At 52.4% G+C, this 24,537-nt stretch overlaps 12 protein-coding genes across 12 annotated transcripts; 5 read left to right on the top strand and 7 right to left on the bottom strand.

Annotated features, from left to right (window-relative positions):
- Positions 1–314: 314 nt before the first annotated feature.
- On the bottom strand, positions 315–951 carry BDW70DRAFT_129900 (uncharacterized protein). The gene has a single exon (XM_073735713.1). It carries the CDS (start codon positions 611–613, stop codon positions 386–388), a length of 228 nt encoding a protein of 75 aa, XP_073599187.1. The 5' UTR covers positions 614–951; the 3' UTR covers positions 315–385.
- A 1,880-nt stretch (positions 952–2,831) lies between these two features.
- Positions 2,832–3,179, bottom strand: BDW70DRAFT_157024 (uncharacterized protein; the record flags this gene model as incomplete). Its single annotated transcript, XM_073740281.1, has 1 exon — positions 2,832–3,179. The coding sequence occupies one exon, from the start codon at positions 3,177–3,179 to the stop codon at positions 2,832–2,834; it is 348 nt and encodes a 115-aa protein (XP_073599186.1).
- Positions 3,180–4,510: 1,331 nt separating this feature from the next.
- Positions 4,511–5,017, bottom strand: BDW70DRAFT_129896 (uncharacterized protein). The gene has a single exon (XM_073735712.1). The coding sequence runs from the start codon at positions 4,916–4,918 to the stop codon at positions 4,745–4,747; it is 174 nt and encodes a 57-aa protein (XP_073599185.1). The 5' UTR covers positions 4,919–5,017; the 3' UTR covers positions 4,511–4,744.
- A 469-nt stretch (positions 5,018–5,486) lies between these two features.
- Positions 5,487–7,036, top strand: BDW70DRAFT_109350 (Rab family GTPase). The gene is made up of 3 exons (XM_073734495.1): positions 5,487–5,963; positions 6,083–6,146; positions 6,201–7,036. The coding sequence occupies exons 1-3, from the start codon at positions 5,880–5,882 to the stop codon at positions 6,827–6,829; spliced, it is 777 nt and encodes a 258-aa protein (XP_073599184.1). The 5' UTR covers positions 5,487–5,879; the 3' UTR covers positions 6,830–7,036.
- Positions 7,037–7,180: 144 nt separating this feature from the next.
- On the top strand, positions 7,181–8,466 carry BDW70DRAFT_129893 (40S ribosomal protein eS7). Its single transcript, XM_073735711.1, has 3 exons — positions 7,181–7,424; positions 7,647–7,729; positions 7,821–8,466. The coding sequence occupies exons 1-3, from the start codon at positions 7,269–7,271 to the stop codon at positions 8,185–8,187; spliced, it is 606 nt and encodes a 201-aa protein (XP_073599183.1). The 5' UTR covers positions 7,181–7,268; the 3' UTR covers positions 8,188–8,466.
- Positions 8,467–8,519: 53 nt separating this feature from the next.
- Positions 8,520–10,691, bottom strand: BDW70DRAFT_109338 (putative dynactin Arp1 p62 subunit RO2). Its single transcript, XM_073734494.1, has 3 exons — positions 10,618–10,691; positions 10,215–10,562; positions 8,520–10,162 (listed from the first exon to the last, which is right to left on the bottom strand). The coding sequence occupies exons 2-3, from the start codon at positions 10,559–10,561 to the stop codon at positions 8,548–8,550; spliced, it is 1,962 nt and encodes a 653-aa protein (XP_073599182.1). The 5' UTR covers position 10,562; positions 10,618–10,691; the 3' UTR covers positions 8,520–8,547.
- Positions 10,692–10,770: 79 nt separating this feature from the next.
- On the top strand, positions 10,771–12,349 carry BDW70DRAFT_109336 (uncharacterized protein). The gene is made up of 2 exons (XM_073734493.1): positions 10,771–11,050; positions 11,147–12,349. Exons 1-2 carry the CDS (start codon positions 10,835–10,837, stop codon positions 12,059–12,061), a joined length of 1,131 nt encoding a protein of 376 aa, XP_073599181.1. The 5' UTR covers positions 10,771–10,834; the 3' UTR covers positions 12,062–12,349.
- Positions 12,094–12,907, bottom strand: BDW70DRAFT_109334 (actin-related protein 2/3 complex subunit 5 family protein). The gene is made up of 2 exons (XM_073734492.1): positions 12,451–12,907; positions 12,094–12,349 (listed from the first exon to the last, which is right to left on the bottom strand). The coding sequence occupies exons 1-2, from the start codon at positions 12,807–12,809 to the stop codon at positions 12,127–12,129; spliced, it is 582 nt and encodes a 193-aa protein (XP_073599180.1). The 5' UTR covers positions 12,810–12,907; the 3' UTR covers positions 12,094–12,126.
- A 376-nt stretch (positions 12,908–13,283) lies between these two features.
- Positions 13,284–17,307, bottom strand: pmcB (putative calcium-translocating P-type ATPase(PMCA-type)). Its single transcript, XM_073735710.1, has 4 exons — positions 16,353–17,307; positions 15,877–16,307; positions 15,681–15,823; positions 13,284–15,631 (listed from the first exon to the last, which is right to left on the bottom strand). Exons 1-4 carry the CDS (start codon positions 17,256–17,258, stop codon positions 13,491–13,493), a joined length of 3,621 nt encoding a protein of 1,206 aa, XP_073599179.1. The 5' UTR covers positions 17,259–17,307; the 3' UTR covers positions 13,284–13,490.
- Positions 17,308–19,877: 2,570 nt separating this feature from the next.
- On the top strand, positions 19,878–20,566 carry BDW70DRAFT_109329 (uncharacterized protein). Its single transcript, XM_073734491.1, has 2 exons — positions 19,878–20,045; positions 20,103–20,566. Exons 1-2 carry the CDS (start codon positions 20,000–20,002, stop codon positions 20,495–20,497), a joined length of 441 nt encoding a protein of 146 aa, XP_073599178.1. The 5' UTR covers positions 19,878–19,999; the 3' UTR covers positions 20,498–20,566.
- Positions 20,567–22,994, top strand: BDW70DRAFT_171264 (FAD binding domain protein). Its single transcript, XM_073743174.1, has 2 exons — positions 20,567–22,211; positions 22,267–22,994. Exons 1-2 carry the CDS (start codon positions 21,086–21,088, stop codon positions 22,917–22,919), a joined length of 1,779 nt encoding a protein of 592 aa, XP_073599177.1. The 5' UTR covers positions 20,567–21,085; the 3' UTR covers positions 22,920–22,994.
- A 164-nt stretch (positions 22,995–23,158) lies between these two features.
- BDW70DRAFT_129884 (uncharacterized protein) lies at positions 23,159–24,405 on the bottom strand. The gene has a single exon (XM_073735709.1). The coding sequence runs from the start codon at positions 24,282–24,284 to the stop codon at positions 23,187–23,189; it is 1,098 nt and encodes a 365-aa protein (XP_073599176.1). The 5' UTR covers positions 24,285–24,405; the 3' UTR covers positions 23,159–23,186.
- Between the last annotated feature and the right edge of the window lie 132 nt (positions 24,406–24,537).

Here is a 24,537-nt window from a genome sequence, read left to right as displayed (position 1 = left end):
GGCCCATTCAAGACCACATACCGGGTGGTTTTCGCACTCTAGACCCAGTGCCTAGGTGATGTCTTTCTCTGGAGACGCGCTCTAACAATGATCTCACACGGTCCCCGGCAGCCCGCAGTGCGCCGCGGATACAGCCTGGCAGCTGCCAACCGCCCACCTCCTCCCCATCATGGATCCAACACCAAAGTACCGCTTCGAATTTTCCCGGAAGTTTCGTCAAGCGCTGTCGCGCCGAGGATCACCCATGCATCCGCCTCCATGATTTACCAAGGAGCTGACACTCCGGTTGTCAGCCGCCGCCCACGACACTTGAAACACGCTTGCGCGCAGCCAATCCGGGGCCCGATATCCCGGAACGAGCGCGACACGAAAATGGAGGGAAACTCTAAAGCCCCGAGACATGTGCTTGTCGCCGACAGCCGTAGGTTCGTAACGTTGTTAACCTGAGGGAGCCGAAGTTGGACCGCGGGCCCGCAACCCGCGTGGCTTTCTGCTGGGGTGAAGGCTCAATTCCAATTGAGCCAGGAAGCTGATCCTTCGTCGTCCAATGGTCCACCTGTTGCGTAGTCCAGCTGAGGAAGGGATCATTTTCCCGGTCGCTAGTAGCAGGCATTTCGGCGGGCGGAACCGCAAACCACTGGCAGAATACGGCGGTAATATTGACTAATTGTTCTACCCCAGGTAGACAGCCGTTCTCCAGAACGTCCAAAAGGGCGACTCGCAGGGCTTCCAGACGCGTGGTCTACTGTGGGACGAACCAAAACCAGGTCCGCCACTTGCTAGATGGCATTACGCTGTGGGGGAGGACCAGCCGGGAAAGACGCTAGAAGGAAAAGAAGATTCGATGGACTGACGGTCGTCGTACAGGACAATACAGCCGGTTAGTGGTAACGGGGAGACGGGATTTGGCACTTGGCGGTGGAGAGTCGCATATCCTCCACCCATGATTATCAAATAATGTCATCGAGCCACGGAGCAACCAGGCCCCTTTTGCCCAGGTGGATTTCCCGTGACTTCCACAGGCACAAAGCAACGGTCGCCGAATTCAAGCAAACACCCCAACGATGACAGTATTATCACGAAACCCTCTACTTTGGCTGAATTGCTGATATTGGCTGATATTGGCTGAAGTTGGGTGTAGAAAGTCTATCAGATTGGCTTGGAGGGAGGACAGAGAGCAGCGCTGCAGCCTCTGGGGCCTGGAAAAGTCCGCGATTTTCCGCTTTGAAAGGGCATCACAGTGGAAGAAGATCTGCTGGCAACGGTTCTAGCACTAAATCTTAGGTTAGCTAGTCGTTCGATACCCTCTTACTCCCGCAGGTGCAGCATGGGGATGCGGCCAGCTAAGCTCCATGTGATGTTAGTCCAGTAGGTATACGTAGATACTCTGTCCACGGTATTTGGGGGTCAAATCATGAGTCAAATCATAAGAGCCCAGCGGCATTTCCCTAGAGTCAAGGAAAGCTTTGATTTGAAAGTGCTACAGCATCCCACCGTCGACGGGGATTGCTGGTAAACAATCATGCGATTCGCTATCTCAGCCGAGCTGGGGTAATGCCTGTCAAGCTACGTATCTTTCCTGCCGACGGATGTCCGTAGCCTCGGTCTCTGAGTCTTGAGCATTGAGACGCTGGACTCAATGATATCCAACCATGACGGCTGTCGGCGTCCATTTGTTCTGCCTCCACCAATGATAGCGCTGGCCTGAAAATTCGGGAGATTGATGGACGTTTGCACGTCTGGTTGGAACAATCTGAAAGAAACCGACGACCAACGATATAGGGCTCAGCGCCTGGATTCTGAGTTTCTGGCCTGCTGTCTTAGTGCCCCTGATTCTGGTCTTTCTCGTCGAAATCGTCACCACGCGAGGGATTGATTAAGAGAGGCGGGTCTGGTGCAGATGGAGTCTGGATTCGGATCCATCCGCGGTATCGCCATCAAACCATCAAACCTGTCCGAAGAGTCGGTTCCCTAGCTCTGATTCCCCGGCGGGCCCTGGTGGAGAGCTCTAGTAATTTGCTTCCTTTATGTTCTTTTTCCAGATCAGTTTCATGTTGGCCTTCAAGGAGGATGGTGGCTGGGCCTGACCTGACGCCATGCCCCTGTTGGTTGCTCTTCCCGTATTATTACTCATCATCCACCGTTTTATTTTTGGGGAGCAATCACAACTCCTACGGCGTCCTCTGGCCTTTCAGCTACACCCAGCCCGAAAGACGTTGGCTGACCAGGCGAGCCGATTCCAATATTAGCTTGAGAGAGTGAGAAAGACCATGCCCAGGTCGCCCGATGCCTCAGATCGGGAGTTTCAAGGCTGCATCCTGAAATATCGATGATGGTCTTCTGGTGCCAGTGTTGGGGAACCCCTAACAAAAAGCAAGAAAGGGGCAGTTGATGGATCGCTCAACCCACAGCTTCGCGTACCTTTCCATCGGGACGGGAGAGCCGCAGAGCTTCCAAGTCTGAATTATTTTATTTGTCTTTTTTTTTTTTTAACCTGCTCTAGCCTCTTGATCAGTTATAGCCCTGTTACATGTAATTACTATTATTTATGACGATTCAGCGTTTATTCGTTTATTCCTCTTTCTGTCAATTATTTCCATTTTCCCCTTTTGAAACTGTTTCCTGGCCTTTTTTGTTTTTCCCGTGAGTTTAAGCCTTGCTTTTTTTGTCTCTTATTTTTTTGTTTAATTAGATTCCTCTAGGCCATCCTTAAAAGATACCTTTTGACTCTTAAGACCCTAGCTGGTTATATATCAATGCTGGATCCCCCTTCTGTTGGCCTTCTTGAAATTCCTCACCATCACCCATTCCTTGACGGACTCTCCTCGCGCTCACTCTTCTTCCGCCGCCATTCCCTTATCCTCGCTCTCCAGGCCCTCTTTATTGCCTATTGCGTGACCGACCTCCTCCCTTGAGTCCTCCCACTTGCTATCTTTCCAGTCAGAGTTTCTCCTCGCCGGACCAGACGGGCCACTTCCGCGGCACTCGCTCCCTTTCCTCCTTGCTGCAATCTGCCGGCCATCTTCATCGCATACTATATTTGCACCCCCTGCGCCGCTACTTCGACCCAGCAACACAGCGGAAATATCTGATCCTAGAGCAGTCGCCATATCGAGCGCTCCAGAGACCAGCAAATCAGAAAGACCTGAAAGACCTGAAAGACTTTGACTCGGACGCATTGGTGCTCTGATTCCGTGCGCCGCACTATCCCTCGCAATCCTTTGTCCACTCCGCGGGTACTTTGTCACATTCCTGCCCTACCTGCTCGTCCTGCTTCGTCACTGCGTCACCCTGTCTTAAGATCGGGGTTGTGGACCTGGCACTTTAAAGGATCGGATCTCACTTGCAGCTGCAACATTGCCTGGACCTTGATACCTCACCCACTAGTCGACCCATCCAGTCCGTTGTCCAACACCGACTAGGTCACAGCCACCGGCTGAATTGTGTTGTCTGAAATATTATTATTATTGCTGAGTGAGATCTATTTTGTCTTTATTTAAACAGTGAGTCATCCACCCTCGGCGTCCTGGTTCATAAGCACTGCATTATCCCCTGCTCCTTTTTTCCCTCCAGTCCATTGGAATCCACCTAAGCTGACCATGGCTGTCTGCGCAGAACTCAACATGATTCTTCGAGACCTTTCAGCCTGCAATATGGGACGGGGGGCCTACGATACGACGGGAGTCAAGAAGCCCGGTGCTCCTCCACCACCGCCGAAATAACCGTCTGGGCTCCGATCGCATGTGCCAACCACATGATCCTGCGATTTTTTATCATTTCCAGTGCGGAAAGTCGTTTGTGGATTTATTCAATGGCGCCTTGGCCTCTGGAGTTTGACGTGTCTGTTATGAACTCGATCTTGACTGTAAGTGGCCCTCGCAGCTGCGGCCGCGGTACATTTGTTTCATTGCTAACCTCGCCTTGCAGTTTCCTGTAACACTACCTTGTTCATCATCGGCCGCTATTCGTTTCGAACTTCATAGATCGCTTTAATACCGCCATTTTCTCCAAGTGGAGCTTTACGTTCGACCCTCCTCGATCGACACAACCGTGCCGTTCTTCTCTTCGACTGATACTTTATTCATTTATCACTTCTACTCCGTTTAATACCTTACCGACACGAACCAGTTGAGGCCACGATCAGTTTTGACACCAAAAAGTCCTGCGATGTTTTTCTGGAATTTGAAATTTTGGGGTTTGCCGTTGTTTTCTTTGTACTGGCGTTTGGTATAGACAGGAATGGGTTTGAGATTTTGGGATGCACGGGTTGATACCAAGACAGATTAGATTGTGGCCTCGCGGCCGATTTTCTTCCGCCTATTTTCTTTTTTTCCTTTTTTCTTTATTTTTCTTCCGTTCTAGCTCTGAGCTGTGCGTTTTGCTTTTTGATCGATACTAGATTTCCTTTGTCAAGCAAGAGTGGTACTTTTGTCGCGAGTCCTGTACACTATCCTGAGATTCCTTCAGTGAATGAAAGCCAGTGTTGGCAAGCATGCCTTGGTTAATAGATTTGGGCGACTGCAGCAAATAACCTTTGACCACTGACCAACAAACCCATGAACAACCCCGTTGATGACATCGCCTTGGTCTTGATTGTTTAGCCGGGATACCACAGACGCAGGTTGCTTTCATTCGTCCAAGGCCTGTTAAATCAAGCTAACATTACCTTAGTTATCTAGCAGACCCTTGTCGTGAGTCCAGCGTTCTTGCGTTGCGCCGTGCTTTTTTCTTTTTTGGGCAGCCATCACGGCTGCAGAGTCCCATGTCGTGGGAGCCCGGGTATGTAGCCACTAGGTTTCTGTTCGTCTTTCCCTGGCACGTCATTCCTCGGAGTGCGTGTCAACGCACGTTTACATGTACAACCTTTCAATATACCAATTACTTCTGTACCTACCGAAGACCCTAGGTACCTACGCATGGAACAGCCAGCACTAGGTATCGCGAGTGGTGACTTGTACCCAAGCCCGGCGCTTTAGTGCTGGCTGGGCCCAATCAAATTAGACTGCATTGGGTGTCAACCAGAGATATTTTCCATTGGGACTCGTCATTGACTAAAGCGGTGCCTAAGATGGTCTTGCATTCCCTCGTTCATCGGAGCCTGGACGGTACTGTGATTCCCTGCGATTGCGCTGTCCCAGAGACTTGGAGTAATCGGTCCAGGCCGAGGACTTTGCGCAAAGCACAGTCTGTTTTACTTTTGATGCAAGCGAGAGTCAAACCAATAGATCTGTTAATGGACTGCAAGCAAACAATAAGCCGAGATCATGAAAATGAGGTACTTCTTTTCTAATCCAACGGTTCTTTGTTTGCCGCCGAGACTCGCAAGAACTACTAACTGGATCCCTGGCAAGGTCCCCGTGACTTCCCGTGACTGCCTGAATGCGCTAATCTTTAATAGGCTAGCGTCATTAGCTGTCCACGTCTCCGCCTGCTTACGACGGATGCGACTGGTGGTGCTAATGTAATCGCATCGACCGACTCTCTGACGAAACGAGACCTGTTGTTCGGAGAACCAACAAACAGCGAGTTTCCAAGATCTAGTCTGTCTGCCTTACCTAGGTTGCAAGGCATCTAGAATTCTGCAGAGCATACTGTCATATCTCCATCAGTCCACCGCTCTTTCCACCTATCCAGGTACTGGTGTGTGCTCTGCGCCTCTCCATTTGTCTGCTGCCTGTCAAACAACCCCTGCTTGATCCCGAGCACTCAATACAGACCAGCAGCTCTAACCTGTTTCTTATTTTCTTTTTTGTGTCTAGGCTACTCGGATTGCTTTTCTTGAATCTGAAGTCACCGACTCGTATCTACGATTAATAACCCAGCGGTTGCTGCAAGACGACCTGATCGATATAACCGCTCTTCGTTGGGCTTCGTCCACAATGTCTGAATCAACGCCCGCAAATGCGCCGAAACCGAGCAGCAGCGTCAAACTGGTACTTCTCGGGGAGGCCGCTGTAGGAAAGGTACGTTGTTCCTGTTCGCCCCTCGGGCGGTGGTATCCGCGCTTCGGCATTTGTTTCCCTCGTTGTACATGGGTAACCGAAGCTGGCCAAGTCTTTAATTAACGCTTTGTGGTTGATAGTCCTCGCTGGTGCTTCGATTCGTCAACAATGACTTTCAAGAGAACAAGGAGCCCACGATTGGAGGTAAGCACCGGCGATGACGGTTCAATCTCTTTCCACAGAAGCTGACCATTTCAGCTGCGTTTCTGACTCAGAAATGCTCGCTTCCCTCCCGAACAATCAAATTTGAGATCTGGGATACCGCCGGGCAGGAGCGCTTTGCTTCGCTCGCCCCCATGTACTACCGTAACGCTCAGGCGGCACTGGTAGTCTACGATGTGACCAAACCCTCTTCTCTGACCAAGGCCAAGCATTGGGTGGCGGAACTCCAGCGGCAAGCCAGTCCTGGCATTGTGATTGCTCTCGTAGGCAACAAGCTGGATTTGACGAACGACGGCGGGGAGACACCAGCTGAGACCGAACGCGAGGCGGGTGCAGAGGGCGACGACGCTGACGACAACCAAGAAGAGCAGGAGGATAATACACCTGGAGATGCTCGCAAAGTACCCACACGGGAGGCGAGTACGTATGCGGACGAGGAGGGACTTCTGTTCTTTGAGACCAGCGCCAAGACGGGCCTGAATGTGACAGACGTCTTTACTGCAATTGCCAATGCCATTCCGGAGAGCAGTCTGAAGAGTGGACGAGGCGCTGGCGCAGGCACCGGTCAGACTACGCTAGGGGGTGGCGGCCGATCTACTGACGACTCAAGAGTCAACCTGGGAGATCGCGGCGCCGCGACAGCCAAGGAGGGATGCGCTTGTTAATATGTGTATTAATTCTCTTTTTTTTTCAGATACCGTGTCCGTCGCCTGGTTACAGAGTGATCTTTGCGTTTTCATGTTGTTTTGTGGCGTTCTGACTTGCTATGCTGATTTCCTGTGCCGCCTCAGCGACTTGCTAATGGTATCATTGTATTATTTGAGTACATACATTCGTTAGATACACCAATATTGTATTCCATTCGAAAATAAGTTGTATACTCCGTAGAGGGCATCTAAGTCACATGACACGCTAAACCAAAACAGGCAGACCCCAGCTAAGCGAGGCCGAGCCTCCGATCCCACAGCGCCCAAACTCCGCCCTCACAAGTCGCAATTTGAATTGCTCTCCGTCGACCAACCCGCCAGCAACCACATCAAAGGGACAGCACCCCCAGCAGCAGCACAGTCAGATCTCCCTGTCTGCACTACACTCCCTTTCAAAATGGCTGCCATCAACAAGATCGCCCACAACTCGCCGTCGAGGCAGAACCCTTCCGAGCTGGAGACCGCGATCGCGGGTGCTCTCTTCGACTTGGAGAGCAACACACAGGATCTGAAGGCTACTCTCCGGCCTCTGCAGTTCGTGTCTGCTCGTGAGGTAAGCGGTTACGGAATTTCTCTTGGTTGGAAATTTTTGCGGGAATGTGGAATTGGAAGTATACGGCCATGGGGAAGACACGTCAAAAAAAAATAATAAGATTGGATAATCGAGATCGGTCAATTGACAGCGAATGGAGGCATTGTTGTTTGACAGTGGCCGGGGGAGGATGCATACGTTAGAATTCGGTTCCATGATGGGTTCTAACATCTTCGATTATAGGTCGAGGTCGGCCACGGCAAGAAGGCTGTCATCATCTTCGTCCCCGTCCCTCTCCTCCAGGCTTTCCACAAGATCCAGCAGCGGTACGCTTCATCCACCCATCCTCTCTATACCAACCCGCCATGAACACGATTAGTCTTCGATAAGGGAATATAATCAAACTGACAATACCAGCCTTACCCGTGAACTTGAGAAGAAGTTCTCGGACCGCCACGTCCTCTTCGTCGCTCAGCGCCGCATCCTCCCCAAGCCCAAGCGCTCCGTCAACTCCCGCACCAACCAGAAGCAGAAGCGCCCCCGTTCCCGTACCCTCACTGCCGTCCACGACGCCATCCTTGACGACCTCGTCTACCCCGTTGAGATTGTCGGCAAGCGCATCCGCACCAAGGAGGACGGCTCCAAGACTCTCAAGGTCATCCTCGACGAGAAGGAGCGTGGTGGTGTTGACCACCGCCTCGACGCCTACGGCGAGGTCTACCGTCGTCTGACGGGTCGTGCTGTCGTTTTCGAGTTCCCCCAGGGTGGTGCTTCTGAGTTTTAAATTACGCCTTTGAGACTCGGATGCTGGATGATGGGTGCGGAGGTGGTGGTGGGTTATGACATGAGGAGAGGAAAGCTCGGCCCATTTTATGTCTACTCTCTACTGCTCCCGCGCTCGGGGAGGAAGGAAGGAATGTGATGTGATGTGATAATTACACTCAGTCATGATCTGTTTTGGCCCGGGCTGTTCTCTTTTGTTCGGCGTGGTTGAAAGATAAAAAAATTACCCAAGTTCATTTTTCTTCTAGCTGTAATGAGTAAGTGGACGCGAAGCCTGCACTGGATTCTATAGTAGTATGGCATGAGCATCGGGGTATATCAAGAAATTGCCTAGGATCTAGTAGATAAGGGTGGAGGAAAATTATGAAGAACTGGAACTGCCAGCAGATAGTGAGACAATCCGCCCAACACCCAGAACCATCCAATACGCCAACTCTCTTTTCGTTCCTCCACCAACACCAAGCCCAGCAGCAGCACCCAAGGAATCCTTCCCTCCTTCCTCTGACTCCATCGGACTATCTGAGTCCCACTCCATGCGCACGAACACTGGAATCTCAAGGACATCCTCATCAGGCCGTATCTGCTGCGACGGGTCGGAGGCCTGCCCGCTCCAGTCAAGCTGCCCTGATACATCCTTAGCGGCATCCTCGCTGCCGTCTGGGTCATTATCAGCATCGTCATCGTCATCATCATCGCTATTACTGCCGGTCCCAGTAGCCGACCGTTTCGCGCCCAGACCAGGCAACGAACCAGGCACGACCTCTAGCACAACCGTCGTCCAGTTGCGGCCCTTCTCCCACACCTTTCCAGCCTCAGCTACCCTTTCATAGGGCGGTGCAACGGGTTCGAGCGCTTCGCTCCAGGCGTCTTTATTAGCGCCGATATCGAATTGCGGACAAAGGATTGTGACCTTTGATGCGACGCGGCCAGGTGTCACGGAGGGAGTTGCGAGTGTGATCCGGACGGGGTCGAACATGTGGTTTTTAAGCGTGAGGAGGAGCTGGATTGGTTTTTGTGGCTGAAGGGAGTTGAGGTCTGGCGGCGGTGGTGGGACAGGTTGGGAGGATGAGGGGGGAAGAACGAGCGGCCGGAGCGTAGGGAGGGGAATGTAACTGATTGCAATGAGTTTAATGCGGTAGCGGACAGACTGTGGTTTGAACTCCGGCTTGACGAGGATGTGCTTGCATGATTTGCATCGCTTTGAGCGTTTGGTGCGGAGAAGGGTTGGGAGGGGAAGGAGGTCTTCGACGAAGCGCGCGCTGAAGGATTGAGGCTGAGCGGTGCGTTGTTCAATTGAGGCGACGCCGTCCCAGCCGCAGTTGTCTGAGGCGAAACGGCGGATGATGGCAACTTCAGACTCGGGGCGATTGGGAATCAAGAGGCCCTCGCTTGGTGTCAGGGCTTCGCGCATAACGGGCGGTTTGGCACGCGCCTTCTTGCTGCTACTGCCGTAGAGCGTGGAGAGGCGGGATTGGGTATAGATGGACATGATACGTTGGAGAGTGTTTGGGGAGGAAAATTGGCCGGCGAAATCTCCTGGGTCAACGCCTGTGGTGTTTGTTGCGGATATCTGGTCTTTATAGAAGGCTTTCAGGGCTGCGAATCGGGCATCGCGGGTGCGCGGAGTATGGGTGTTTGTAGGCTGTTCCTCGCCGGGTTGGCTTGTCCCAGCAGACGGGAGTTGCTCATCGATAGATGAATACACGGACAAGGGGGACTTGAGGTCTCCGAAAGAGCGTGATGCCCCGCGAGAGCGAGATGCGGTCGTGGAGGACGGCTCGGTCGTCAACTTGGACAGCTGGGCACGGATATTGGTCGGCTTGTCAAACTTGATCCCAATATCCAACGTTGTCCACATGCAGTAGTTACAAGACAGCACCCACGGCCCTGCCTGCTCCCCGGAGGGATCGCCCTCCAGCGCCGTAACAGCAAGCGGCGCAGTACAGCTTGGGCAGTTGAAGCAATTCCGCCCGCATCTAATCAGTCAGTGCCACCCTCATCAAAACCAAGGTATTGTTTCGAACGCACCGATTCCCTTCGTATCGTACAAGACTACTTGGAGTCTCAAACAAACAGCTCGGACAATACCAGCACAGTATCTCCTCCGTGATGCATCGCGGGCACTTGATCTGGTGGCAGTCCTCGCAGTAGAGGAGCTGCTCTGGCGGGTACAGCGAGAAATTCGACCGCGGCGCCCGCGGGTCAAATGTCTGTTCGTCCTCGTCCTCGTCATCAGATATCACCGGCTGTGGGCGTGGCTTCACGGGGCTGGCTCTATGCGGCGACTCTCTTGACCTCCGTTTCCTGGAGGGATCGGGCACGGAGGTGTCTGCACACGGGCAGGAGATGAACGTGTAAGGGAATGGACACGCCATGCTGAGGTAGTTAGTCTAGATATGAGAAACAGAGAGTAGTAGCCTCCAATTCTTACCTGACAGTCTGCCGGGACCCAATTAAGGGGTGAAGGATCGTTGTGAGGTGCAAGCGGCGTGCTTGCTGGAAAAGAGCTCCTTATCGCCAATCGACGTGCTAAAGATTTCCTCTCCGACGTCACAACTCGCTTCCGCAGAAATGGCCATTTAACCACCAAGCCCGCTAGAATTCCATTAAGATTTATTACCACTGCAGCATATACCTGATCTACACCAATGTCATCTCTCCGGCACTTCCGCCCCGTTCTCCGCGCCTCATGGACGCCTCGCCGCACCTACGCTAGCCAAACCCCAGGCAATCCTGTGCTCGAAATCTTCAACCGCAAGGTTAAACACCTCCAGAAAGACCGCGCCGCACAGAATGTCGAAGAGAGTCGAAAAGTCGACTATCTCAGAGACGAGGTGGCCATGCGGCTATGTGAACGTCTTCTTGTACGGCCTCACCTAGTTATCTATGGAGCTTAGCTAGCTAGCTAGCTAGCTAGCTAGTCATTTATTCAGTAGAAGAGGAAGACTGATGGAAACTAGGACATAAAACGAAGATTCCCCAATGTTCTCGATCTCGGTGCAAACAGCTGCAACATCGCCCGCGCCCTAACAACTCCCATTCCCCCCCTTGACGCAGCAGCAGCCCCAGACGGAGACACAGACCCGGCCGCCGCAGGAGCAACCACCATAACCCCCGAGGGTGCGACAATCTCGTCAGGCGGGGAGCCAGTCACCCTTGCAGACCGGATAGACCACCTCACCTGCGTCGAGACCTCGTCGGCCCTCCTGCACCGCGACGCAGACCTTCCCTTCAACAAACTCCTCCCTATAACCCGCAAAGTCATTCCGGACCTCGAGTCTCTCCCCTACGAACCCAACACCTTCGATGCAGTTCTCTCGTCGCTTTCAATCCACTGGATAAACGATCTTCCCTCGTTACTGGCGCAAGTGAATTCGATCTTGAAGCCGGACTGCCCGTTCATCGCGGCGATGTTTGGAGGTGATACGCTCTTTGAGCTACGAACGTCGCTGCAGCTGGCAGATTTAGAGCGGAGAGGTGGTGTCTCGCCTCATGTTAGTCCGCTTGCGGATGTGAGAGATGTGGGAGGGTTGTTGACCAAGGCTGGGTTCAAGATGCTTACGGTCGATGTGGAGGATATTGTGGTGGAATTCCCGGATACGTTTTCGCTCATGGCGGATCTGCAGGCGATGGGTGAGAACAATGCAATTCTGCAGCGGGAGCAGGGACCTATTTCGAGAGATGTGCTGCTCGCCAACGAGGCGATCTACCGGCAACTGCATATGGAGGAGGGGAGCCGTGGGATTCCGGCGACATTCCGGTTGATATACATGATCGGATGGAAAGAGGGAGAAGGACAGAGCAAGCCGTTGCCGAGGGGAAGTGGGGAGGTCAATCTGAAGGATATTCTTGGTGGTGGTGATTTCAGGCCATAGTCTATAGCTTCTGTACAGTATCACGAACAAAGCATTTGAATGACAACACGAAAGCCGCTTAAAGACTAAACGGTCCTCCGGTCGGTCATGACACGCACAATCGACCCCGTCCCCGTCAACTCGACCAGCTTCTCATGCCAGTTCAAAAGCACACTCATTTGTTGCCCACCACCTCCCTCACCAAGATTCCGCGCCTGGATCTGCGAGAACCCCGTGCTCTGCGGCGATACCGACTTCCTGGGACTCTGCGCACCGTTACTCGGCCCACCAGCTGCCATACCCTTGTACCTAAACCAGCGCATATAATTAGCCTGAGCCCTCACTTCACAAATCAAAAAAAAAAAAAAGAAAGAAAAAGAAAGAAAAAAGAGAAATGGGGAGAGGCATACAAGTACTTCATCAAACAATCCCCCCTCTCCACACCGCCCGGACCCTCCAGCACCGCTTGCAAAACCCTCCCCATCTCACCTTGCCGAATCCCCTGCAGGACATCAATGACCGTCGCAAGATGGACCTGCTTCGCGCCCTCGTCGCCGCCCAGGGGCGCCGTGTCAAGCACGTGAATTAGCGCCGCGGCGGGGTCGCCCGAGCGCAGGAGTTGCCGCACCTGCGTTGCTGTATTTGCGGCGTCACTCGAGCCTTGGGGCAGAGGAAGGGTGGAAGGGAGGAGAGTGGTAAGCGGGAAATTCTGGGGTGAGTCTGGGTCAAGGGCGTCGATGTTTATGGTGCGATAGTTTAACGTGGACATTTTGATGACCGATTCGTTGGTTGGTTTGAGATGTTCGATGGGCGGTGTTGGGAAGATTGAGAGATTCGAAAGCTAGCTAAATGGAATTTAGAGCTATCTGGGGCGTCGATGGTTGTAATTAGGAGGGTTAAGGAAGTGGTTGTGTTGCGGTGGAGCTGGAGGAGGGAGAAGTTGGGTCGTCATCGATTAAGAAAGGCTCAGTCCAGTTCCACGCGGGAAGGCAACCAGCTTATGACAGCTGGCTTTCTGTGAGCAAGGACAATCAATTCTCTTGAGTAACTCTTTGAATTGAAAAATGCGATTATTTGATAAGTTTCAGGCTGTTTGATATCGCAAGCTACAATAATCAATGGTCAGCTTCTGGTGTTTGTGCTTGTGAGGAGTAATTGAGTAATCGCCTTCTTGCTTAAGGCACTCTCTCTTAAACCCTACAACTACGGACTTCACATACCTACGGGTAAACAGATAAAAAGTCTAGAATATTGTTCAGCTACTCAGATTAGTGTATATGTTTCGTTATTGGCCCAGAAGATGAAAAGAAAAGAAAGCCTTCGCTATGCAAAATGCCAAAAAAATGAACCGGATGTATCGTGGTATCTCGAAACCCCCAAGCCGCCCATGAGAACGCCAAAGTCAGGTACGTATAGATTATGGTACAAATGCCGAAAAACAATGAGCGTATTATCTGCTGGAAACATCGTCAGGGGTCGTAAATGTAAGTTGGGGCACAGAGCGCTGTTCCTCGTCGGGAACACGCTGTTCCTTTAGATCTGCCAGGGAGTTCGCTTCGTCTGACTTGTTCTTGTTCTGGCGTCTGCGAATTATCCGTTTGATTGGTCGTCCAAATGCAGCAAAAGCGCGGCCGAGAGGCTTCAAAACGAAACCGATACCGGCAGTCACGGCGTCGAGGACAATACCAACTGGTTTGTCGGGGATGCAGCGGAGTACAACAGCCCAGGGGAGACAACCAAATGCGCAAGCGATACAAACGCCCCACTGCACGCTGGTAATCTCGCGGACGTTGAAGGCCTCGCCGCCAACGTAGATAATCATGACTTGGCCAGCGACCATTATGCAGTTGATCCCAATAAACCAATAATTGCGGTGCATGCCTTCGAAAATGTTGAGTTTGTTATCAAGGCGGCGGTTGTTGAATTCATTGAATATCTGCATCCAGACAAAGGTGTTGAAGACGATAGTATCGAGCTGGCGGTGGCGGATGTCTGGGTCGGAAGAGAGGTAGTCTGACAGGATACTGTCACCGGCGAAATAGAGCATAAATGTGATGCCAAGCTGATAAATGGCTTGGCCGAGGATCATCTTCCACATGGTCACCGTGAAGAGCGAGGCGCTCTTGGGCACAGGCTTGCGGTTGAGGATCTTGTCTGTTGGCGCGTCGGTTGCGAGTGCCAGCGCGGCAAAGGTGTCCATGATCAGATTCACCCAGAGGAGCTGAACGGCGCTGAGCACACTCTCGTTGTCGGAGTTATAGAGAGAGGAGACGAAAGTGAGGACGACGGCGGTAATATTTACTGTGATTTGAAACTGGAGGAATTTTGCGACAGCGTCGTTGACTGCACGGCCCCAGGCGATTGCGGTCACGATTGACTTGAAGTTGTCGTCGAGGAGAATAATGGAGCTGGCCTCTTTGGCGACTTCAGTGCCTGCGATACCCATGGAGAATCCTACGTCTGCGGTTTTCAGGGCTGGTCCGTCATTAGTGCCATCACCTGTTACTGCCACGGTTTCACCCAGCTTCTTCAGGCGAGCTACCAGGATACGCTTGTCTTCAGGAGAAGAGCGTGCCAGAACCTGAAGTCGAGGGATAACCTTATCCATTTCTTCCTCGGAAAGTCGGCGGAATGTGGGACCCTCCATGGCTATGCCATCCTCGGTCTTAATGCCACACGACTCAGCAATGGCAGTAGCGGTGTTGATATTGTCACCCGTAACCATTTTCACCTGGACACCGGCAACATGGCAGCGCTCGATAGCAGCAGGAACCTCAGGACGAAGGGGGTCCTGGATACCCATCACTCCAAGCCACGTCATGTCATGAAAGATGGTGTCGAAGTCGGCAGAGTCTGGGTCATCCTGAACGCGGACAGCTTCGGGTGGAGGCCAGGTAGGTGCAGAAAAGTCCTTGTAGACCAATCCAATTGTACGCAAGGATTTCTTTGCGTATGACTCTATGATCTCAAGGACCTCTTGCTTGTCCTTTGCAGCTGCGGGTTCAATGCGCAGCTTGTTCGAGTCGTAGTCTATTCTGTTCGAGCATTTGTCGACCATTATCTCGGCTGCTCCCTTGACGAGGAGGCGGTAATGCCCATCAGCGACCTGGTAGACTACCCCCATGCATTTTCGAGCGGAGTCGAACGGGATCAGCTGAATAATCGTCGCGGAGGCTCGCTCAGTGGCCACATCCATCCCAAGATAGTCTCTAGCAAGCTGCAGCAGTGCTACTTCAGTCTTGCTGCCGATAAATTCTTTCGTGCCCTCTTTAACTTCCTCGAATGCTGTCGAGTTAAGAGCAATGCTCTTGACAAGGAGGTCCTGAGCTTCCCTTGGACACATCTTGAGGAGCTCCGCAGCAGACATGGAGGTAGACTCATCCCCTGAATGCTGGCTGAAACCTTTCGTGCCCAACGTCCCGGCAACGACGGTCATCTTATTCTGAGTCAACGTGCCTGTCTTGTCAGAACAGATGACTGTTGCATTGCCCATGGTTTCGCAAGCCCTTAGAACACGAACGAGGTTGTTCTCTTTGACCATTCTTGTCGTAGCGAAGGCAAGGGCTAACGTCACGGCCAGCGGAAGGCCCTCTAGTCGGGGTTAGATAGAACGTAAAATACCTGGACGAGGAATACTCACCAGGAATAGCCACGACAATAACAGTCACTGCCACAATAAGGATGTCTACGAATTCTTGGCCTTTGGCAGCCGAGCTGCCAGGATTGCTCCCAAGGTTGGCGAGGAAGCGAAAGAGTAAAGCGAAAAAGAGAACAATGGCAGCACTTCCACAGTCAGGGCATGACCACATACAGGGGGCGGGGCATCTTGATCTTACCTCGATCCTAACCATCCGATCCAGTTTGCGAGTCGTCCAAGCTTAACCTGGAGAGGCGTAGGGTCGTTGGATTCTTGTAAAGACATGAGGATTCTGCCATAGCTAGAGTACTTTCCGACACTTGTCACGAGATAGGACCCGACTCCCTCAAGGACATTGCTGCCGGAGATCATAAAGGGGTCGAGCTTCTTGGTGGCAGTGCCATTGGCAATCTGTCGCGATACCTCGAATCCGTCTGTTTTCTTCATCTGGTCAGACTCGCCAGTAGCAGATGATTCGTCGCATTTGATTCCATGGCCAGAAATGAGGACCCCGTCGGCAGGGACAGAGTCCCCAGGCTCAACATGAAGGACGTCACCGACGGTGATATCGAAGACCGAGATCATAACCACCTTCCCGGAACGTACGGCTTTCACCTCGCGGTCATCATTCTATACTCGTTAGATCCGTAACAGACGCAGGGTAAGGAGACTTACTCTCTTGTTGAGTTTTGCAAATTGCCGCTCCTTCTGCCAGTCATTCAACGCCGTCACAAGCGTAACGATGGCAATGGCGACGACGATAGCAACACCCTCAATCCAGTCCACTCCATGCCCTTCATCGATGGTCTGATATATACCCAAAGAAAGAGAGACAACCGCGGCAATAGTCAGCAAAATGATGATCTTATCATTGTAAGCCATCCACAGCAACATGAAAAACCCGGTTGTCTTTCTCGCCGGCAGTCTATTTTGACTGAAAACCCGTACCCGATCAGAGAACTGCGTATCTGCGCCTTCTGAGCTACCTGCATCTTCAACGTAGTCAAATGATGTTGTTTCAGCATTGTACACAACTTTTCCCTGCAGCCTTGTCTCGTCTGTAGATAAACCAGATTTGAGATCTGTTCTTAAAGCCTGGGCTAACCCTGACAGTCCCCCCAATGCTTGATATGCAGCCAGAGACTTGGGATTCAACATCTTGTTCAGCTGGCCAGGCGAGAAAGGGAATTTGTTATCTTGTACTTCGAAATCCTGGACATATTGAGGATCTGGGTTAAGAGCTTCGGAAAGCGGTACGTCGTCAAGATGTGAAAAGTCGGTTTTGAGTGCCCCTTTTGTAGGCTCTAACTTCGATGACGCCTCCGCGTGGACAATGGTCTCTGCACTCGACACCGTAGAATCGGCGCGAGCGCGGAGCGTGTCCCCGTCGAGAGAATGTGATGAACGCGGGGGGTCATGGTTCACCGTTAATCGATCTGCAGATGGCATAAGTGTCCTTGAGCCCGTTTGCCCGGGCGAAAATGATGAGCTTCGGTCGTCTTCATGGATCTCAATCTGGGGAGTTGGCAGTCGCGACGAGCCCTCAAAGGATCCGAAATAGTTAGGGTTCGCCATAAGCATAGACGAACTGCCGCGTAGTAGAGTGAAAAATGTGTATATTATTGTGAATTATCTTCCATCGAGAGAGCCATCCAAGAGTTTGCAAACTCGTTCGAGTTATATAATGAGGTGTGCTCTTGGCCATTGAGGCAGTGCAAAAGATAGTATGACGAGGCAGAGATGCTACCCACCCGACAAATAATCAATTTTTGAATATTATGATTGGCCTGCCGAGAATTAAACGCAATCAATTCTCGTTTCTAGGTCTCCTTGGCAGGGTCTTCCAAATGTCGATAGTGTGTTGCTGCTAGAGACCGTATAAAGTCGCCGCTCTTCTCGTCTCGGCCGTCTCAACAAACAGAGCACGGCGGCAAAAGCTGCTTCTGTGAAACACGGGGCTAGATGAAAGCGCTTCTGCTGGTCTATTGCTAAGCGCTGACTAGATGAGATTCCTTTTTAGTCGAGCAATACGAGGTTGCGACAGAGGATCCAGTCTGAGTAGTCTGCAGTGGTGACTGGGGAGACTCAGGCAGGGGGTTGGGTCCAGCGCCTAATGATGCTGACATTGTCTAGCCAATAGTACCGACGCAGCCGATCCACGATGTTCTTCAGACAGGGAAAAAGCTCAGACCTCGTTGCCGGGAGGTGGTTGGCTGATTGGCCACTGCTGCGCCCCGATGCCCAGAGTTACGTGCTCTAAGGTAATGTCAGTAGGCATTCGATGCGATATTCCGATTGACGGCTTGAGCATTTTCCTCTTACATTAGGTTTACAATAGGTCCCCACGAGCCACGGGTAGTTTTTCCGCATCTCATGACGTTACTTGGAGATTCTTTCTTTCGACGGGATACTTTTGGTCGAACCTTGCACGTGGCCACGTACGAATGTGGCGCATAATGCTTCACCGTCAGTGGCAAGAGGTGCGCACCGCCACAAGCACATGTGGCTGATCGCTCTATTCGATCTACCACCTGAAAGCCCCATCTACCTTGTTTTGCCTTCACCTTGAGTCTTGCAAACACACTTGAGAATCGAGTGGCAATACAGGCAAATATGCCTCGCATGTGGTTCTTCCGTGAGCAGCCGGCTGCCTTGCGCGCGGTCTAAACTGATGAATTACAGTGAGACCCGACGAGGCTGAGCAGAATGATGACAGGGCCAGGCCTCGAAGAGACGGCGATTTAACGGGGTCTATGGTGGAAGCTGTCAGACGCACACCCGTTCTACTGACTAGGAAGGCAGCATTCAGGAGCCTCGTATCGGGCGCTGCAGATGGCTATACGACAAAGTAAGCTTGTGTTGCTGAAACCAGGCACTTTTCACCCGCTAGCAGAGCTTCATCTAACCCTTCCGGGCAGATTTACGAGGGCTACAAGGAATGAGGGGATCTGACAATCCGACGGTACGGCAGGCTTATTCTTGGCTTCTGGCCGCATCGGTCAATGCGGGTCATCCCCGTTAGATGCAGTTTCAAGCTGCTGTTTCCAGCTAGGTTCTCCTGCTCGTCTGCGGGATAGCCTAGGCAGGAGCCGCAGGCATCAGGAAGCAGGATCCAGATTACTCTGTATAACCTATCCCATCGCGGAGCGGGGCCGCGCCTGCGTCTGCGCCTGTTTCTCCGGTGTATTCGTCGACGCTATGGGTGAACAGGTCAGTGTGACCCGGTTGACTTCCAAGGCTTATCCGGCACATCGCTCAAGGCATTTTCCGCCTCTGTGGAACTTCTGGAGCAGACATCCAGCTAAAAGGTGTGCTGCGTCGCGGTCTTCTCAATTGTACGGTTTAGTTCGCATGACACTCCCAGTTGTTGGACGCGTCCAAGCTTGAGAAAATCGTCTAAGCCACGGTACAAGGGGCTAGGCCCATGATTATTCGACGGAACATCCAACCGCAAGAGATCTTCTGATCCACGCCACGAGTGGCCATCGGCGGCTCCTGAAACGCATTGCTGCCGGGTGGTGGCCATGTCGGTACAGCTCGCCTCCAGTGGGGACGCGAGAGAGCAAGCAAGGGTCGGTATCGCAACCTTAAAACGTCATCTACACAGCCTTCTGTTCTACCCGAGCGGCAGGCTCTGGCCACGATTTTGGTGTGCTGGATAATACCTAGATAGTAGGGTACCTCGTTGGGTTCGAAGGTTGCCTTTGCTAGGTGCGTCAGCCTCCTATAGGTGACTACTGTAGCTGGAATATACTTTTGCCAGACAGCAAGGGGGAGTAGGCACCCAACAGTGACGACGTAGGTGTATGCTTGCCTAAAGCTCTGCCACTTCTCGCCTGAAGGAATATGCTGAGTAGGTCCTGGACTGAAGCTGTGGGTTCGTGGCTTGGTTGGATTTCTCTTCTGCTGGGCCACAGAGTATGCGCATTTTGTTCCACATCTTGTTCCACATCTTGTTCCGCATCTTGTCTGTACCTTATAGACCTTGGTAATAGGCTGCAAAGGTCATTTACCGAGCGCAGTGCGGTTGAAAGAGGGCGGAACGTGGTTGAGAAGGGACTTCCTGCAGTCGTTTGACCCAATCCCGACTCTCTATCTCCAACCTCTCCTCCCTCCTCCCTGCCCCAGCGGGCTCATTCACACTGAAACGTCTTCAGAGAAAGACGCAACGTATAGCAGAAAGCCGATTTCACACCCGCTGACGCAACGACCTCCTCGTCAAACTGGGAGAGCAATTCTCCTACGTTTGCCAGGCAATCAGGCATCCCAGTACCCAAGCGGAGACGTATCATGATGCCCAGTACGAAGATCCAGCCTCTGTTATGGGTTTAGTGAGGGTAACTGTGCTTCCGTGCCTACTTCTACAATGTCATGCCAGGCTTGGATAATTTTTTAATTGGAAATTGGCAAACTGACCTTGTCTAGACTGCGAGACAGAGAGAGGGCAGATGCGCTGTTTCCTGCCACTGCCATTGCCTAATCTAGGTCTCACCTTCACCAGAACTAATGTGAAAACGGCCGTGAACGTTAGGTACGGACAGCAGTTCGACAAACTGCGGTTTTGGCGAGGCTGCGAATTGCTCCATAACCTAACCACTAGCACCAAGCATTGGCAACAAGAAACGAAGACATGTATACCGTCATGCAGTCAACGGGTGTTTTGCATAACCAGCCTGCAGAGGCTGAAGGGGCCGGACGGTAGGTATGTGAGGATTGTTGAAGAATCCTCGCTCACTCATACTTCCTGGCGCTGGCCCCGCGGTGCTGGAAAGACTGTTCGGCCACGGGCTGGGGTCACAATGACGAATCCAGAACTGTAACGCAGCCATTGTCACTTGGCTTTTTTGAGAGTCACCATGGATATCGAGGTTGGCCTCGAATCCGATCATAGGTCGGGATACAGTCATTCAAGAATGATACTGCGGCTGGAGGCTGAGGCAGGGTTGCGCCTCTATAGATCAATTTTCACCCTTTTTCGTCCATGAAGAGGGTAGATGGCTCGACAAGAAACAGTCTTTCTTTGAATTGTGAAAACCAATACTCAAGGAGTCTTGTGGTACTGTCAACGAAAAGGACCTCGTGAAGGAAGTCTGATCTGATGCAGCAGCCCCAAGGTCCTCAGCCCTACCCCATACAGTCAACGCAGTGCGCATCATTTCAACACCCTCTAAAGGGAGTAATAATCGAGTACCTTGGGGACTCAAGTACCCTGAGGAACATCCACAGGGTGCACGATACCAGTGCCTATCAGTCTTGAATCCCCTATATAACATTCCATGTTAGAATTGAGATACAACAATCAAACAATTGATCCCCTACGCACCACAGACCTATCATCATTACCTCTTTTCCCAAACTAGTTAATAATTAAATCCTCGCAGCACGTCAAAGGTTAGCATACGACAGGAATGGCTCGACTCCACGACGTTCTCATCATTGGCGCGGGTCCCTGCGGTCTCGCCGTCGCCGCCAGACTGAGAGAACACACCCCTTCGGCAATTTTCACGGATGCCGAGCATCAGCGGTACCACTGGATCAATAAACACAAGGGCAGGATGAACCTAGTCCGAAGGAGACCGGGAAAGATGGGGAGCCTGGGGGTTCCCAAGCACCAACCTGCTGCACAAGGGAAGGAGAGGGCCTCGTCAGTATCGAGCGAGGATTCCACCTCTACTAATTCCACGACATTCACCGAGAGCAGATACTCAGCAACGTCTGTATCCTCTCACGACTGGGACTCCGAGCCCGAAGAAGAGAGCAAAGATTCTCCCTTGATCAAAGTCCTAGACTCGACATCCCCACACTGGCTCACAAAATGGCATCGGGCCTTCGACACCCTCGAGATCGCTCAGCTCCGCAGCCCTATGTTCTTCCATGTCGACCCTAGTGACCGCGACGGCATGCTCGCGTATACGACCGAGCAAAGCCGCGAAGACGATTTGTGGGAGATACCAGGCTGCGTAGGGAAAGAGCTTTCCAAGCACAGGAAAAAGAAGCAACAACGGCAGAGATTGAAGCAGAGAAAAGGTAATCTGGGAGTGCTGGGGGACACTGAAATCGACGAACGCGATCGCAAGGATTATTTTTCGCCTGGCACAGGGCTGTTCAGAGATTTCTGTGAGAGCGTCGTGTCTCGGTATCGGTTGGATAGAAAGGGGTTTATTGAGGAAGCAGAGGTTTCTGATATTACGTATGGGTATGTGGATGATCTTGACTCCGTGAAGAAGGTCTTTACCGTCACCACAAAGGATGAGAGAGTCTTCTATGCCCGAACTGTGGTGCTGGCCGTTGGACCTGGCGGGAAGAAGATCATGCCCTTTGAACTGAGCGAGCAGGAGAAAGAGGGCGCGTGTCACAGTTCCGACCTCAGACCGGGTTTGTTTCCGTGCCTGCATGTTAAGAGGAAGATCCAAGCACGGAAGGAAACGAATCTCGTCATCGTGGGAGGCGGACTATCGTCTGCGCAGATTGTCGATATGGCGATCAGGAAGGGAGTAAGCAAGGTGTGGTTTCTGGTGAGGTCTGACTTTAAAGGTTCGCCTCCTCTTCATCTGCTTCTGGAAAGTACATGCTAATACCCAAGCGGCAGTCAAACACTTCGATATCACCCTAACCTGGATGGGCAAATTCAAGAACTATTCCAAAGCCGTCTTCTGGTCTGCGGACACAGACGAAGAGCGCCTTGAAATGATAAAAACAGCCCGCGGCGGCGGCAGCATCACCCCCCGTTATCAGAAGATCCTGCTCAAGCACGCTGCTGCCAAAAGGCTCTCCATCCACACCCATACAATCATCACAGAGAAAGCCTATAACCCCGCCACAAAAACCTGGCGCCTCGCCACCAACCCACCGATTCCCAACTTTCCCGACCAAATCGACTACGTCTGCTTTGCGACGGGGATGCACATGGATGTCAACGAGTTGCCGTTCTTGCAGAAAATGCATGCAGACTACCCTATTCGATCAATTGGGGGTTTACCCTGTCTCACGGATGATCTGATGTGGCAGGCGGAGGTGCCGCTGTATATGACGGGAAGGCTTGCGGCATTGAGGCTTGGTCCTGGGGCACCCAATCTGGAGGGCGCGAGGTTGGGCGCGGAGAGGATTGCGTGGAGTCTGGAGGAGGTGCTTGGGAAACGAGCGTTTGGCAAGGATGAGAAGCATGAGGCTTTGGATGTTGAGCGGTCGATGGAGTGCTTTTGCGGGCTGGGAAATCGATTCGCTGAACTTCCTGAAGCTTGAAAGGGCATTCTTTGAGAAAGCATTGTGCAATATGAAGGTCTAGTCTTCTAGCTGGGAGCCCTAACGCTTGATTGCCCTGAGGTACGAGCCGGTCCTTGATCCTCAGACTGTATAAAGGCTCAGAGTCTCTACGGCCATGACAGGCGATATTCAAAGGGAGAAAATTAGATTAATGCTATCATGATATAATAAAACCCCTCCCAGACCAGTAAGTTACACCTATACTCCTTTCAATAACCCAGCCAGACGCAACAGTACTAGCCAGCCCTATTTATGCCACTTCTTCGCCTTCGCTGGTGCCGCCGCTGCTGCCTTAGACCTTGGCACACCACCCCCCTCCCTCCGATGCCATGCATCATGGGGCCAAATCCAGCCCCGTACGCGCTTCGCATCACGTTTCTCGCCAATCTGCGGCTCCGGAATCCACTTATCTTTCCCCTCTGGTAGGGTTCTCTGACGGGTCAGTGCGCCAGGACCGCCAACATTAAGATGGGAGGAGGGCTGAGAGGGAAGTGGGACGGATTTCGAGAGCATAAGGAGGAAGTATAGCGCTAAGCTCGCGGTCATGGGGCCATTGAGGGCTTCTGTCGCTTCATTGGAGTATCCCTCATGGTGATTGTGATTGTAAGGCGGTGATTGACTGGCCAGAGAGCTGTCGACGGAGGGAGTGGGCGAGTTAGGTGAGGCATATGCCGTTGAGTTGTGCTCAACGGGGTCGTCGCTGGCATTGGCCGGACGAGCGGCGACATTTGTGGGGATGGGCGCGGAGACTTCCAGAAATCCGAAGTATGGGACGTCGTCACCGGGGTCGCAGCCTGCACGGACGCAGACGAGCTCGATCTCGGTGATGATGAAGCCATAGCGGCAAGAGTGCTCGCGCATGCAACGCTGGAGGTGGGCGAGGCCGTTGAGGTACTCAACGCGCCGGTGGGGTGCCTCATTGCGCATACCTGTGTTCCACCGGTCGAAGCTCTTCGCTATCCCGACGAGGCGGCCGCGAGGGAGGCCCGAGGTAGTTTGTTCGGTATCGGAGGCATAGTTAGCCAGAAAGTGCGGGCCGCCGTAGTTCTTGTTGGCCGGTATTCGAGGGGTGGGGGCTGGGTAAAGAGATAAATGGTCCGGTCCTTGTGACACCGCAAGGGCAGCATTGACTCGCGGGGCATAGATATCTTGAACGAGACTAACAAGCGCAGCTTCGGAGTCTGGGGATAGGCGGCTGCTCTGGACTACAGCTGGAGGAGCCAGACTTGTAGGAATCGCCGTTTTCAATAGCTTGGTGAGTCCCTTGATTGAGTTGAAGGTTTCCAATGAGAAAGAAGTCCAGCTGCGTAGGTTTCGAATATCCCACCAGAAATAGTCGTGCATGCCTCTGGTGGGAATTACACTTACGTTGCGGACTAGGTTGATCGCTTGCGTTGGGCTTGTAAGATACGAAAGAAGAGTGGTTGACTGCGGGCAAACGGTGGGAACCGGATGCGCAATGCCAACAGGTGAGCATTGGGCGCTGGGAACTTGAGCATAGTGGTACGGGGAAGCAGGGAGCGCAAGCTGTGCTGGCGTTCCTTGGGTCTTCGTTGCGGGTTCGGCTGGCGAGTCCCGTGAGAATGGGGGATACACC

The sequence above is a fragment of the Aspergillus foveolatus genome, assembly GCF_047715535.1.
Source record: "Aspergillus foveolatus strain CBS 279.81 unplaced genomic scaffold BDW70scaffold_7, whole genome shotgun sequence".
NCBI lineage: Eukaryota > Fungi > Ascomycota > Eurotiomycetes > Eurotiales > Aspergillaceae > Aspergillus > Aspergillus foveolatus.
Note: the sequence above shows the minus strand (reverse complement) of the source record. Positions and strands in the feature narration are given on the sequence as shown.